Source organism: Ursus americanus, chromosome 11 (assembly GCF_024610735.1).
Source record: "Ursus americanus isolate L20-20 chromosome 11, mUrsAme1.1.p, whole genome shotgun sequence".
Lineage (NCBI taxonomy): Eukaryota > Metazoa > Chordata > Mammalia > Carnivora > Ursidae > Ursus > Ursus americanus.
This window is the reverse complement of record NC_142137.1, coordinates 66,640,692-66,656,230: the sequence shown is the minus strand read 5'-3', so window position 1 is coordinate 66,656,230 and position 15,539 is coordinate 66,640,692. Positions and strand designations below refer to the sequence as shown.

The 15,539-nt window shown below is 46.2% G+C and overlaps 1 protein-coding gene across 5 annotated transcripts in view; it reads right to left on the bottom strand.

The window, feature by feature from the left end:
- Positions 1 to 1,251: 1,251 nt before the first annotated feature.
- Positions 1,252 to 15,539, bottom strand: part of ZDHHC14 (zDHHC palmitoyltransferase 14) — a 264,790-nt gene continuing 250,502 nt past the window's right edge. For 2 of the 5 annotated variants that reach the window (XM_087865614.1, XM_045805411.2), the window contains one exon: positions 6,617 to 7,869. In XM_087865614.1, the coding sequence (XP_087721740.1) occupies positions 7,471 to 7,869 (399 nt within the window). In that variant the 3' untranslated portion in view covers positions 6,617 to 7,470. Of the gene's footprint in view, positions 3,064 to 6,616; positions 7,870 to 15,539 lie in introns of those variants that run through there. The other 3 variants (XM_087865616.1, XM_045805412.2, XM_087865617.1) reach the window with 2 other exon arrangements.

The window sequence follows — 15,539 nt, the reverse complement described above, 5'->3', positions numbered from 1 at the left end:
CTTGAGCAAGGCCTTGAAAGCAAGGAAGGACAATGGGGAGAGTTGGGAAGAGCAGAGGGAAGATGGGGAGGGTGGGAAGCGCATAGCTCCTACCAGAAGATGAGGAGGCCAGATGGTCAGAGAAGGAAGTGCAGGAAGAAAGGGACAGAAGAGCGGAAATACAAGTTGGGGCCAGAGTATAGAGGTTTTGATGTTGGTCCAAGCAGCATATGGGCAAGAAAAAGCCTTTGACAGTTTCCTGCTTGGGATCTGACATGCGCCTAGCATGGTTGGGGAAGATCAATTTGCCTGGGTCACATGGGATGAACAGGCTTTGGGAGGAGACCTCTCGGCAGCCATCATAACACTCTGGGGAAGATAGTGAAGATAGCAATCCAGTAGAAAACAAGGACAGATTTGATGGCTACTATAAAGCAAGAGTAGACAGGACTGGACACCTGACTGGATATGGAGAGTAATAAAGAGTCAAAGACCATTCCAGAATTTTCAGCCTAGGACCCTACTAGGGAAGCAGCAACTAAAATACGAATTGGTTTGGGGGAAAAGATGTGGAATTCAATTTTAGGCATTCTGAGTTTGGGTGATGATGGAACATCTAAGTGGACGCTGAGCCAACAGTAGTCTCGCACATCAGAAGCCCCGCACGTACAGGTAAGGAAACTAGGCACAGAGGCTCTACCTACTGCCCACGGGTTAGAGAGCTAGTTTTAGGCAAGCCAGAGCCAGAATCCCATCTGAAAACTCTTTCTCCTCCCTGGCAACTGGTTCAGATGTGGGCTGGCACTTGGAAGAAGGTGATCTGGGAGACAGAGAGGCTGGAGTCTGTGGCGGAGGCAGGATGAGAAGGCACTGGGAGTGGCAAAGTCTCTGCAGGGGAGGAGAGCAAGGATAGTGAATGGCAGAGGGCATGTCCTCCTTTGAAGGAAGCAGAATGCAAGGAGGTGCCAACTGGAACAGCAATGACAGTGTCACTGAGCCAGAGGACGGGAGCACAGTGGCAAAGCACAGAGAGCTTGTGTGAGAAGGAGCCTAGAGGCCATCCAACCGCAGCTTGCCTTGTCTGCCAGCACAGCCCTCTAAGGCAGTACCATGACACCAGATGCTTCTGAGGTGTTAAGGAGAAAGTGGACCAATGCCACTGGATTTGGCCATTGGAGACTTTGGAGGGCCTGTCTCATGAGTGTGACATGAGGGAATGCTGGGATGAACGACAAGGAAGAGGATTTTTTTGTTGTTTGTTTTTGCTTTTTTTAATGGAAGAAAAGTGTGGTGACCTAGGAAAAGCAACTAATGAAAAGAGAGAGATTGAAGGTGTAAGAGAGAAGGGGCTGGATCCTAGAGGTCATGGAAGAGCCTGGGTCAAGCCTACTTTAGTAAGTAGGAACTCTCTCCAAAGGGAGAGAAAAGTGAAAGACAAAGCTTTTCTGGTGGAGAGGAGAACGGATGAGCTCAACTGGACAGTCTCTTTTTTAGTAAGGAGGAGGCGAGGTTATCTTTTGTGATGATCTAGTAAATACTCATTTTGTCCTTTCTTCCTTAGTCACACAACCTGACATTATTTGGGGAAACAATGTGCCCAGCTAAAACACCATAACTTCAGCCTCTTTTGCAGTCAGGGATAGTCATGTGACTCAACGTTGGCCATGGAGAAAGCTGAGTAAGATTTCTGGAAACGGCTCTTTGAGGGAGCCACCTCAAGTGTCAGGTGCCCATTTTGCCCCTCCCCTTTCTCTTTCTTTCCTTCCTGAAATATGGCGTCGATGTCTGGAGCTGCAGGAGCTATCCTGTGACCATGAAGTGATCCTGAGGATGAAAGTCAGTGCTAAGAATGGCAGAACAGAAAGAGAGAAAGAGGTCAGGACACCGATGACATTACGGAGCCACCACACTGACTCTGGATTGCCTACTGCTGGACTTACTTTGCATGACAGGAAAAACATCTCTTTGTCCAGGCCACTGTTACTGGGGATTTCATTACTAGTAGCCAAACACAATTCTTATCTGGCAAGGGTGAAGGCTGGTGTGTGTGTGTGTGTGTGTGTGTGTGTGTGTGTTAGAAGGTGGAACACAGAGCAAGTGGATTAGGGGGTCTCAAGTTCTTTGTTGCTCTAAAGTCATTTGTGAATTTAAAAAAGTTGAGAATCACAGCTGTAAGAAACCAATCTAGATATTTGTGACCAGAAAATCCATTACTCTTCAGATGAGTGTCTACGTAGTGCAAACTCATTGAATGCAAATCGATCTGATTCTTTCCTACACCTTGTTGACCTTGACAATCTTATAAAGACTGAGGTTTACATTTGATGCCATTAGCAGTTTTTATTGAAGGAGGAAAATACTTTCTTAATTCATTTCAGGTTTAAGATAGATTCTGCAAACATTGATTAAAACATGAAAGGCACTTAAATAAGCATAAGTATGTCTGAAAACATGCAATGTTCTGTATTATATTGTGTTCACCATTGTTCAGATTTAGGGCTTTGAATTCACTAAGAGTTTAAAATGCCTTTTTTCCCACCCTTTCACACCAAAATGTCTGACTAGTGTGAAATACCAACACAGAATGCCCTCGGCAAATGGTAAGCAAGGCTTTAATCTTCCTCTTTCTTTCTTTCTTTCTCTTTCTTTCTTTCTTTCTTTCTTTCTTTCTTTCTTTCTTTCTTCTTTCTTTCTTTCTTTCTTTCTTTCTTTCTTTCTTTCTTTCTTTCTTTTTCTTTCTCTTTCTTTCCTTTTTCCTCTTTCTTTCTTTCTTTCTTTCTTTCTTTCTTTCTTTCTTTCTTTCTTTCTTTCTTTCTTTCTTTCTTTCTTCTTTTCTTTCTTCAGGCTAAAACCATCTCCATTCATGTAGAACCCAGAAAACATGTCTCCTTGCATAGGCCATATGGCCTCTCGGTGTAACTATCCATCTTAACACATCTAGGGCAAATAGAGAGTTATTCATTCATGTCTTCATCAGCAATACCAAGCATCTCTTAAAAAGCCAACAACGGATGGAAGAAAAGTCTTCGTGTTGCACGAGATGCCCATCTGCTTTCCAACCCATTCTGCATGCAATTCCTGGGGCTTATGAGATTAAAAAAATAATTCCAGTTAAGGCCATTTATCTAGTTTTGTGGCAGCTGCAAATTCAGTTGCTCCAGAAACAATCTAACCTTCAACCTCCCAATTATTTTCAATGGCTGGATTAATGTACTAACCGCTCATTTGAAAATCCATCGTGGCCGTATGGTGAGGACCGTACAATGGGCAACTAGACAGAGGATTTACTGAGTTACAAAAAACCATTAGCATCTTTGACATTTATTTGAAAGAAAACGACGCTTTACCTTATTCAATATTTCAATAACTTATTCTTAGAAGACAGAGATGCAGGGTGCATTTCAAGGGGATAAATGGGAGGTGGTTTTTGACACAGTCACATGGAAAACAGCATACAAGGCCATACACAGAGCTCCAGGACAGGTGGAGGGGACCAGAGGAATAAGAATTCATTTGAAAGGCTCTCTCATTTGGACATGAATTTGCTTGACTCCCACAACTTATAGGTACTTAATAAAAAATGTAAACATCGATTTGATTTAGGCTCAGCTTCAAAACAGTTTAAGGCATTAATCAGAAAAGTATATTTGACATTTGTTCCCTTTATCCTCTTTTCTTACACGATCAAGAACTAAACAGGTGAGGCAGTATTCCTGTAGATGAATGAAAGACAACTGACTTTGGAAACTTTCCTTAAACAACAAATGCGAATTCCTGATACCATTTAGCTAACTCAAAACCACAAGCCAACCTGGAAAAGCACTGGGTTTCTGGTGAGGAAGATGATTGTGGGCGGAGCTTAGGAAGGGGGCCTCTGAGTTATAGCTCCCCTCCTTGGGGAGCAAGGAGGCTCTGAGATCCACAGAGGAGCCCATCAGGCTGTGCCCTTCAGAAGCCTCTGCACCCACTGATGGTGGTCCCCAAATGGCTCCAGGTCCAGCATTTCCCTGGAGATGCTATTATGGGCCCCAGTGCCAGGGACACTTCCTGTCAATTTGGGCAAATTCATTTTCCTTGCTGTTGAATCAGATGAGAAGGCCCAGGCCCAGGACAGTAAAAAGCTAGGGGGGCTTTTGAAAACCCATTCAGGTCCAGTAGAAGCATGGCTCATAAAATGGGGTTTGCTTCTCCTTCTGAATCCCGGTCAGTCATCCTAAATACAATGGGGACAGCAGGGGGTGGGGGGGACTGAGGTGCGCTTGGAAGGGGTGGCGCGGAGGGAAAGACTCTTTCTTCGTGCTACTCTGGGCCAGAATAGGTATTTGGCATGTTGCTGGCACAGGGTGGGGTTATGGCATCATCCTCCCGGGCTGAAATAATGACATGCGAAAGCTGGAATGAGCATTTTTTTTGAGTGGGCACAACACAAATGCTGGGCTGAGTCTCCCCAGGCACAGAATGCCACGTCATCCTGGCCTTTCAGATGCCGGCCATCGGCCGCCCTGATGCTCCATCCAACATCCTTCTAAGGACCAGGATACTCAGGCTCAATTCAGCCCCTGAGTGCCTGGGAAGCCTGCAGTCCCCGGCGCACTCCTGGGAGGATGAAAGCAGATGAATTTTTAAACAACAAAGTGAGTGTGTGTGTGCATATGTTTGATAATGGTCCAAACTTCAATAGCATGGTAAAATATTTATCTTATTTTTATAGCCAGCATGCAATCAATCCATAACACACTGACAGAATTTAGAAAGATCAAGGTCTATACTCAGCCACAGCTAGATGGAACCACTCAACATTTAAAAATGCATATATTTATCCGTTAATGGGAAATGCAGACCCATCGCCAGAAGTCACTTTCCTGAGATCAGGGGAAGAAGGGAGCTCCCGGGATCACGGTCCTTCATTCCGCAGACTCTCCCCTCTTTTCTAAGCCACAGAATAAAGGGCTGTGAGTATCTCTCTGGTTTGGGGTTTTAAGAAGTTAATTGTCTTAGCAAATTGGCCCATTCAAGTTAATCTCCCTCTTGGACCCTGAACAGCCTTGAATAGCTTTGATTTGTTTCACCGAAATTCCCAATCCCCTTTTTGATAAATGATGTCAAGTGGGTACAGGAGACAGGCTTGGGGTGGGTGGAGGATCAGTAATAAAGACGATGTAAATATTGATTATTAAAGACGAATGAAAGATCCTTACTTCTTGAATTTCATCATAAGGAGGTGGAGAGAGGGACCAATCATGGGAAATCAGCAACTACTGAATTAGAGGATGTTGGAAACGGAAAGACTCAAAAGTCCATTGTCCTCACCTTCCAGATGGAGACCCCACACAGATACTGGAGTGAGAACTGACCTGTCCTCTCCCCAGGGCCAGCGCTCTCCCAGGGCCTCCGGGCAGCAGATGGAAGGAGGCAGAAAGCAGAGGGTTGGGAAAGTTATGGAAGGCACATCGTGGGGCTGTCACTTTTTGCTCACAGGTAGTGCGTGTGAGGAGAGAATCCCTATGACTGTGAGTGTGTGTGTGTGTGGCTGTGTAAGGAAGAGCTCTCTCCCCCTTATTATAAATTCCAAGTGAGCACAAGGACTTAGGAGGTCCAGGAGATCAACAACGGCTACACATCCTTTACCTTTCCTGTTTTCTACTCGTATATACGGTATGAAAAGTAAAGATGGTGCCGAGACACCGCAAGAATTCTGTGGTTGTTTTCAGCACAAAAGATTTCTCCACCAACAACGAATTGGCTGTACTCCAAATGAGACTTTAAATTGTGCTTTTCTTTTTCTTTACTCCTTTCCTTTTCTAGAAAATGGCAACTCTTTCATGGGAGAAACAGCCTTTTTCCATAAATGCAAACCGTTGGGGCGTCTGGTGTTTCACATGGTTGTGAGGAGCCCCAGCTTGATTTTGAACGAGAGTCGATTTGGCTGTTGAATTTATCATCTGGAAAGAAGCAAGGACAGAGCCTGCCGCGTCCCTGCAGCTGTCTCCGAAGGGACTTACTCCCCCAAACACAGAGCCAGCTCCCTTCTCGGTGATAAATGAACTGAACGCAGTGGTAATTTTCTTAATTCCATTCTGCTTCGTGTCTGGGTAAGAATGATGAACTACATCATCAGGACCCCAACTTTAAGCCGGTCTCTCCTCCTCGTTTTCTGATACCCGAGGAGGACCTCACGCTGCCCTTTCTGAGTGCTGGCAGTACAGAGCAGGACGCAGAAGATGGCCCCACAGCGGCCCTTCTCCCTGCGCGCCCTCTCCCCTCGATTCACTGCCTGTGGCAATCTGTCAATATGGAGCAAATTCTGCTAAGACCGTGTCAGAGAGAGAGGATTGAAAAGAAGAAAGAGAAAGAAGAAAGAAGAAAGAAAGAAAAGAAAGAAAGAAAGAAAGAAAGAAAGAAAGAAAGAAAGAAAGAAAGAAAGAAAGAAAGACCCCACTGTTGGAAAGCTACCCTCTTACCTGAGAAATCACCCCATAAGTCCCCCCCTCCCCCATTCAAAGATTTTATTTTTGGCTGTTTGGGGACCATTCCTCCCTCGCTAGGGATACTTCAATGAAGCCAAGCTCTCCACAGGCCATCCAGGTGACTGTGTCGTCACTGAAGCTGTTAAGGATAACTGTACGCAGATCCGAAGTAACAGAGGACGTCATTTTATTGGCTGTCCACAGGAAGTTTGGTCACACAAGGAGGTGGAGGCTGTGGCAGGCGTGGTACAACACAACAGCTCACCTAACTACTAAACAGAAGGTTAACTGATACTTGATAGGCTAAACCCCAGCAGCCCTCTGCAGCCCGGCGCCACCTACCCGTCTAAGAAAGCTCAAGTGGCTGGTGAGTGATGGCATTGTCCACTAGTCTCGGTGTGTTGCACTGTCTTCCCATAAAACAGCACTTGAAAATTCACCAAATTAGAAGAAAGCAAGCAAGCAAGCACTTCCTTTTGAATACCAACACCGCTGTAAACAGACGTAGCGTGGCATGCAAATCCAGATCTGGTCTTTTTTTTTTTTCCGCTTTAGGTTTTTTTGTTTTTTTTTTTTAATTAACAAATGGAATGGCATGTCTATTTCAAATATTAGTAGCATAACACATAAGTGCAATTTCAGTCTGGCCACCAGTGTCCTCAACCTTTCCGTGTGTCTGTCCCGAGAGCAGTGAGCAGACTCCAACCGAACGAACACGGTCCTTTCCTCCCAGACCTGGACTGCAGCCCTGGGAGGCTGTTCCTCTCTCTCCAGGCCCACCCTCAAATTCCAGTCGCCTGAAAACACCTACTTCTCCATTGCCATTGTTATCAGTCAGGGTGGGGAAGAAAATTCAACCCAAACCAAGCTGTAGGCATTTGGGCCCTGCCCTCCTCTGCCCTCGGAGGGGGATCCATTTGCTCTCCGAGGGGTCTTGTTGCCCCAGGACCCGGAGTCGTCCTCGCCATCACGGACCTGGGGCATGGGAAAGCTCCCGCTGTCTGCGGCCCCTCGGGGGCTGCGGTCACACGGAGCTGAGCTTCACCAGGCCGCGCACCGAGTCCTCGTGGAGAGAGTCCTGGCTGGCCAGACCCAGCACGTGCATGGTGCGGCTGTGCGCCAGGGGGCTGCCCGCCAGCATCCTGGGGGGCGAGGGCGCTTCCTCTGGGGTCAGGAACTGGTGGCCCACGTGCTCCTCTTTTAGGGGCAGTATGTCTGTGAGCGCGGCCTCGGCGGCGAGGTTGGGCATGGAGGAGGGCGGCGTGGGCTGCCCGAGCGTCAGGCTGGCGCAGGGCGTGCCCAGGCCCGGCTTCCCGGGCAGGTGCAGCTCGTCGCTGGTGAGGCTGGGCTCGCTCTGCAGCAGGGGCGTGGCCGCGGCCTGCAAAACGAATTTGGTGCTCTGAATGCACTGGTCTTGGTCGCACTGGAGAGCAGGAGGGAGCCAGCAAAGAGAAGGGTGGAGGTGCGGTGGTCGCAGGGTGGGGAGGGAAGGGGGCACAGGGGGAAGGGGAAGGGCGGGATGCGAGAGAGAGAAACCCGTTAGTGACACCTCAGTCAGATAAGGTCGAGAGCGTGCACAGTAGCCCAGTATCAGCCAGAGACACCCAGCACACGGGAAATACCAGAGCCTGCTCCTAAATAAGCCGCTGGAAGTACTCATCCCCCACAGGTGCCCAGGGAGGGACACGCAGCCGGAGGCCACGATGCTCCTGGCCCTTGATCACAGACACGGCCTAATGAAGAAACAATCCCACCGACAGAGTCACAGGCTTCACCACCTAGAGCGGTCTCCAATGGCCGCTGGTGGCCCGTGTGCTGCAAACCACTTTTACGCTATTGCTTTACAAATACAGGGCCCTGCACACCCCCGATCGTAACAGCATTCTTCACAATAGCCAAAAGGTGGAAGCAGGGGTCTGTCCACAGATGAACGGATCAACAAAATGTGGTACAGACAGACAATGGACCGCTGCTGAGCCGTAGACAGGAAGGAAATCCTGACACACCCTACCCCACGGATGAACCCCGAGGACATCATGCGGAGTGAGGTAAGCCAGTTGCAAATGGGCGAATATTCTATGATTCCACTTACATGCGGTACCCAGAAGAGTTAACTTCCCAACGACAGAAAGTAGAAAGGAGGGTGGGTGCCCAGGCCTGCAGCGGAGGGGTGAGGGAGCTAGTGAGCATGAGTACAGTCTCAGTTTTGTGGGAGGAAGAGGCCTGGATCTTTGCACAACCCTGTAAGCGCACTTACTGCCACTGGACTGTACACTGAAAAATGGTTAAAATGGTAAGTCTTATGTTTTGTATATTTTACTACCAAAAGGAAGGAAGAGAGGGAGGGGGAGAGAGAGAAAGAAAAGAAAAGAAAAGAAAAAAGAAAAGAAGAGAAGAGAAGAGAAGAGAAGAGAAGAGAAGAGAAGAGAAAAGAAAAGAAAAGAAAAGAAAAAAAAGAAAAAGCAGAATGGCTCCTCGGCGTCTGATCAGACTGTTGTTCACAAAGCCCCAGAATTCCCCACTGCTAAATTTCCATCCGCTTCAAGAACCGTTAATTGAGCTTCTGTGGTTTTTTTAAATCTGAGAATGCCAACGTTTTACAAGATGTTTCCTTTTCTTCTAAGTATTCTTACGTCATGTTACACCTCATGTCCTTTCCCTCACTTCACTTGCTGGGAAAAGAAACGGTGAAAACCTATTTTTAGCTGTTCGAATGTGGAATGTGGAACCCTCCCCTGAGCGATGGGGCAGGTTCTGCCTCAGCCAGAAGAGACCTCGGCGGCGCTCAGAGATCTTGAACTTGAGTGCGCGCGGTAGGTCCTTGGGGGGTTTCAGGAACCGCTCCTCCCCAGGAAGGAGGAGGAATAGGTGTGACTCTAGGTTCAACCAGTAAGCTAGGCACTGCACTGAGTTTCTTCAGAAGTTCTTAGAACAAACACATTTCCCCTCTTTGCAGGTAAGACCCTGAGGCTGGAGTGAATGGATGGCTCGCTCGAGACCTTACAGATCAGAGTAAGGCAAGGACCCGGGACTTGGGGCTGGGGTTGTTTGACTGTAAACCTCTTTCAATACTGCGCATGACACACAGTAAGTACTTAATAAATCTTCCTTGTCTTAGTATCCCCTCCTCTCTTTTTCAGAATGCCTGAGTTCTTGTACAACCTGTGCTAATGGGTCTACAATGTAAGTGCCTCACCGTCCGCCTGCCCAGGGGACACCTAGAGCTGCCGTCACTCACCCACCTCCGAGCAGGGGACAGCCCCAACCTCGCACCATGCAGCCTTCAGGGAGGAGAGAGAGTTCATCCAAGTTCCGACTCCTTAGGCTTTCCTTCCTCCCTCCCCTCCCCTCCCTCCCTCTCTTCCTTCCTCTCTCCCTCCCTCCTTCCTTTTCTTTCTTAAAAATTTTTTTATTTAAATTCTATTTAGTTAACATATAGCATGTTATTAGTTTCAGAGGTAGAGCTCAGTGATTCATCAGTTGCATGTAACACCCAGTGCTCATTGTCAGGTGCCTTTCTCAATGCCCATCACCCAGTTACCCCATCCCCCCACCTCCCTCCCTTCCAGCTCCCTCAGTTTGTGTCCTAGAGTTAAGAGTCTCTTATGTACTGTATGGTGACTAACATAATATAATAAAAAATCATTAAAAAAAAAGAGTCTCTTATGGTTTGTCTCCCTCTCTGTTTTCATCTTATTTTATTTTTCCTTCCCCTCCCCTCTGTTCCTCCACTTTGTTTCTTCAGTTCCACATATGAGTGAAATCATATGGTAGTTGTCTTTCTCCAACTGACTTATTTTGCTTAGCATAATACCCTCTAATGCCATCCACATTATTGCAAATGGTAAGATTTCATTTTTTGACGGCTCAGTAATATTCCGATGTGTGTGTATACATATAATATATACATATGTATACCCATACATATATGTATATGTATATGTATATGTATATGTATATGTATACACACACACACACACACACACACACACACACACGTCTTCTTTATCCATTCATCTGTCAATGGACATCTCGGCTTTTCCTTCATTTCCTCCAGTGTGTGTCCTTTGGCCAGATGGGCTTCCTTCTACAATCCCAAGTGGCAGGCCAGCCCCTGCCCCCAGCCCAGGGAGGGCAGAAGAGGAGGGAGAGCTGCAGTCTCTATGAATTCACAGGCTTTTGATGGCGGAAGACCTGATTCCAGGAGAGAGTAGAGCTCTTTAATGAAGGAAAGCAATTCTCAGGGGAGACCGTCATTTTCCCCTCAGTCTTCCTTCCAGTCCAGGGAGCTCAGAAACACCGAGAGCCTGGGGCAAGGGCTGGAATCCCTTCTACTTCCTAATCAGCACTCCGTGGTTTTTGCCACTGCAGTACTTTCCCATGGTCCAGTCTGGCAGGGGATCCCAGCTCTGGGGAGGGGAAGGGGGCTTTCCGGTGGGAGGTGCTGTGGGCGGGGGGGGGGGGGTGCTGCGGGCAGGCTCAAGCTTTCCGGTATGGTCATTTTGGTCCAGCCCAGCAGCTCAGTCTTGACAGGGCAGAGGCAGAGAAGAGCAACCTTCCTGATTAAACATTCATCTTCCGGAAACTCTCTCAGGGCTTTGGATATATTGTGCTTTGCAAAGAACATTTTGTGAAAATCACCATTTGGTCTCCTTACTGACCGAGACAGCTGAGCTCCCTCACTGCCTCCACTTCCACGGGCTCGGTACAGCCTGTGAGCAGGCCGGCTAGCGACCCCAGGGCTGAGTCGTGCTGCAGCGAGCAGGCCCTCTCCTGGATGCGGGGATCCTGTTCTCAATCCTCCCTCTGGAGCCCTCCCTATGCCTCAAACCTTCTGTCTACCCAACGCCCTCTGCTCTAAGGAAAGATAAAATTGCAAATCAGATTTGCTTGTCTCTGTTAGCCTGCAGGAAGACGTTTTTATTGAAAACTAACGGGCAAATTCTATTTGAGGGATTGGTGCAAGACTGACTCTTACGGACTCACAGATTATGTGAGAGGGCAGAGCTGGAGATTTTCAAGGTCAGGGGCACCAGCATGAGTGGAGAGGTGCCACCCTGCCCCTAGCCCTGTCCCCAGCTCAGTGCCCAGCCCCTTTTCCCTGATCACTCCCCTCCAGCCATGCCCACTGCAGAGCCCACCAGATTCTCCTGGGATGAAGTGGTCTGTCGGTTCCTTAGAGCCTGTGTTCACCAGGAGCTCAAGGTGGAGCTGGATGTGCCTTGCAAGGCTTGATATTACAGACTCTAACAAGACCACACGTACCCCGAGGTGGGTTTATGCTGAAGCCATGAGGCTTAGATCAGGGCCCCTCCAAGTCCTGGTTCCTGGCATATTGTTTTCTTTTTCTTAAAAGGAAAGTCCCCTCCAAACCCGGGCCCACTCCTGTACACATTACAGAGCCTTCCCGTGGCCAAACTGACAACTCATTAAAACAGTAACAAATCTGTGCTCAGCCTCCCGGCCAGGACTATTAAAAACAGTGTTCAGTTCACAGGGATAAAGCCTAAGGGCTTAATTGCATGAAAAACAATCGACCCTGAACCATTTCATAAAAAAAAAAAAATCTAAGTAAGTTACTCAGAAATATTTAAATGGCTATTTTGAACCCTGACTTGTGTTAACTGACTTCAAGCACCTCTCCTACATTGATTTCTTTAAACATTTAAAAAGATGACTGTCTTTCTGAGTATAGTTATGGATATTTCCTTCATTATAGGGACTGCTTTCATAGTAGTAATTAACCTACTCTCTGCCCCGCACCCCTTCCCACCAGTTTAACTTGCGGCACTGACGTCAGTGAGCACAATCACCGGGACCATGAACCTTAGTGTCTAAATCCTGCTGCACCCAAACCTTGAAAATAATTTGCCACAGTCAAACAGATTTTCCTGTAGACGACCAACCCCATCTGGGGGTACCCAGGGACTAGGCTTTGTTCTACCGGAGTTTGCCCATATAAAATCTCCTATTGGCTCCACAGGATGATGGATTGTATCGGATTCCAACCAGGGACTATACTTCTCATATTAACTTTGCATGTTTTGAACATTCCTTCTTAGGAAAGACTCAATGATTGGGAGACAGCTAATTTTTTTTTTTTTTAAAAAAGGTCAGAGCGTTCCCTCATTTTGCACAATGCCAAAATTCCCAGGAGGGTGCACTGATAAACCTTCATGGCTGCAATCCCATCTAAGAACTTGGCAGTATTTTCAAGGTCACTGTGGAGGTGATCCATGAAACGATGTTCTTATATCTCTTCATTTTCGCCTCTGCTTCTGATTCTTATTTGCCCATTTCTTCTTTCTTCTTCCTCTTTTCCCTTCCTTGTCTTCCTTCCCACCTCTCCCTTCTCCTAGCTCAGTCTTTCTCACACCACTGCCCAACTTCTTGGCTTTTCACGTGCGGACTCCTCTCTTCAACCAGTAGGGGGCGACATCACTGCTTACTTTCTTCTCTGACGACCGTGTGGCGGGGCTTATGCTCCAGCACGAACACCAAGACGCCCTTAGGCGTCTTTTAATTGACCTAACCACTTACATCATCTTAAGAAAAGCCTACCAAGCGCCTGGATATGGGCAGTGACCAGCCATCCACTACAAACCGGAAATTGAGACTCATGCTATCATTCCAAAACAAAGCTTCCAATGTTCCTACTTATCAAATACGAGGTTGAATTCCATGAAACTGCGATTCTAAAAGTAAAAAATCATCCAAATGCAGAAGACCACTGGAATAGAAACCTGATCACTTGTAAGAGTGTCTATGAAAAGACCCTCGAGATGGCAGCATGAAACAATGCTGTGAGAGTGCTGGGGCATTTGCTGTGGCTTCAGCAGTCACCGTGACGGCTGGCTGATTTCCTGCCCAAATGAAGCACTGCCATTTAACTTGCAAAGAAGTTTATGGTTTCAGATGCTCGGATGTCACACACATTATCACTTAATGCTACAATCTGAAAACGATGCAGAGATAATTTACTTTTAGTTTCTGCAGATTTTCAAAGAGAATTGCTCATGTTGGGATACATTTTATTTTACTTGCTGATTTCCTGTTTGAAATAAACCTAGCACACAGATTAAATGTTGTTAAAAGCAAAGCTGGGACTTTTTTAGATGGTCTTGTATACAAATGAAGGGTGAGTGAAATTATTTATTGCTTCTGCTCCAATTCTTGTCAAAAGTATTAGCCTTAGGCATCATTTATGTCTGCTTGGCTGTGAAGCTGTGTTCTGGGGGTCTTATGAGTGCTCGGTTACAGTTATAGAAACACTATAAACTTCTAAAATCTACCTACAATGTAGGTTAGGAGGAAAGCTTCGTTTTTATTCTGTTATTTAACTTTATCATTTAAGCATGCGTAACTTCTTTTTTCTACTATTTCAGATTTTTCAGATGAGGTATGGAGAATTCTGCAATACTAGTTAAATAAATCATTTAACTGATAGGTTTAGTATTTTTTGATATTGGATTAAGGGAGGGTTTAAAAAATAGGTTTAGAAAATATAAGGGATGATTTTCTAAAAAAACAAAAATTCCAACAACTAAGTACTACCTTATCATCTTGGTGTATAGCATGTGGTCCCAAAGTATCTTTTAGCCACAGGTGTCAAATATAAGCATAAACGATGACCCAGATGCTACAGTACTTATATCACTTGACAATCAAATGAGATATATATGCTAAAAACTGGGCCATAGCTGGATGTCGTGACTGTACCTACATGGAAAGAACTTCAATGTTAGGTAATAATACAAGCCAGTGATGATGAAAATAGGAATAACGAAAATATGGTCTTCAGTTGGCACTGGGGTTATTTGCACGTAATTCCAATATGGCTCTTCAGAATGTCACAGGCGTTCAGATGACAACGTTTATACTGGAGTTGCACATACCATTTTAATGCTTTAGATGTCCCTTCATTACTTTTCTAACATTTTCTTCCTTGGGAATTCGTAGTAGAGGGAAGGTCACTTAGGCACTAAACAACCATCCCCACCCCAAATCAGGGGTGCTAACTCTCCCGTCTTAAATATCTTTGGGGTGGGGGATTCTGACTGTTGGGCAGCTCCTTCTTGGACTCAGCAGGATTTGCATCCTGGGTTCACCTTCTTGTCCTGATTCTGAGCTGTGGGGCCACAGAGAACACATCTCATCTTTTCCCCCGTCAGAGCGTTCATATCCAGCCTCTCCCAAAGATGTTCTCATCTATTTGGGGGCACTGTCAGCGGTGGGTGGGAGGCTTGAGACCAGAAAGCGTTCTTCCAGCTGAAAGCCCAGTCAAAACCTGGGTTTCTCATAACAAAAGCAGCACATGGAGGTAGAGAGTGTGGGGCCTCAAGTTCGTTCACTTTCAGATTTCTTTACGGGCAACTCACTTATTTTAGAATTGGTAGTGATTTCTATGTAATTATATGTTGCTTGGGAATTCTCATAAAGTGGGAAAAATCCAACGTACAAATCACTTACAAGTGTAATAAAATTTCCATGAATGCCAAATTTAATTAACTAATAAAATTAACAATGAATGAAGTTGACATAGTCATGCGTCTTGTAGACATTAAACATGTATTAATTTTGATTTTGTAGTTTTCATGTTTTAGAGCTTCTAATTTGTTTTCAGGTCTTAAAAATTTTCATAGTCCCTGGAAAAACACACAGGCACTTTGCTTACAGTGTCCAGTGGGTAGACTAGCCATGACCTCTGATCTTTCGGCCCATGGATTAATTTGGTTCTACCAAGGCCGTCCCTGCACCAAAGAGAACTCTATCCCTCTTGTTCCTAGTTTCATATTCATGGTGGAGCCTTTTGCAGATGTGACAAAACTGGAGGGAGGAAGGAATGGGTTGGAAGAATGAAGATAGGAGCAAACCAATATTTGTGCAAAATCCCCATGAGCAAGGCCTTGAGAGGGAAACGTTCACAAACACTCAATCGAACGTCTAATGAGCACCTCTTATGTGCCAGGCCATGTTATCCACTGGGGATGGTAGGATGGACAGGCAGGATCTCAAGTCAGTTCCACCACCATCCAGGGAGCTGATCACTACTCTCCCCTTCTTCCCTTCACAGTTTAGGAATTGGAGGCTCTT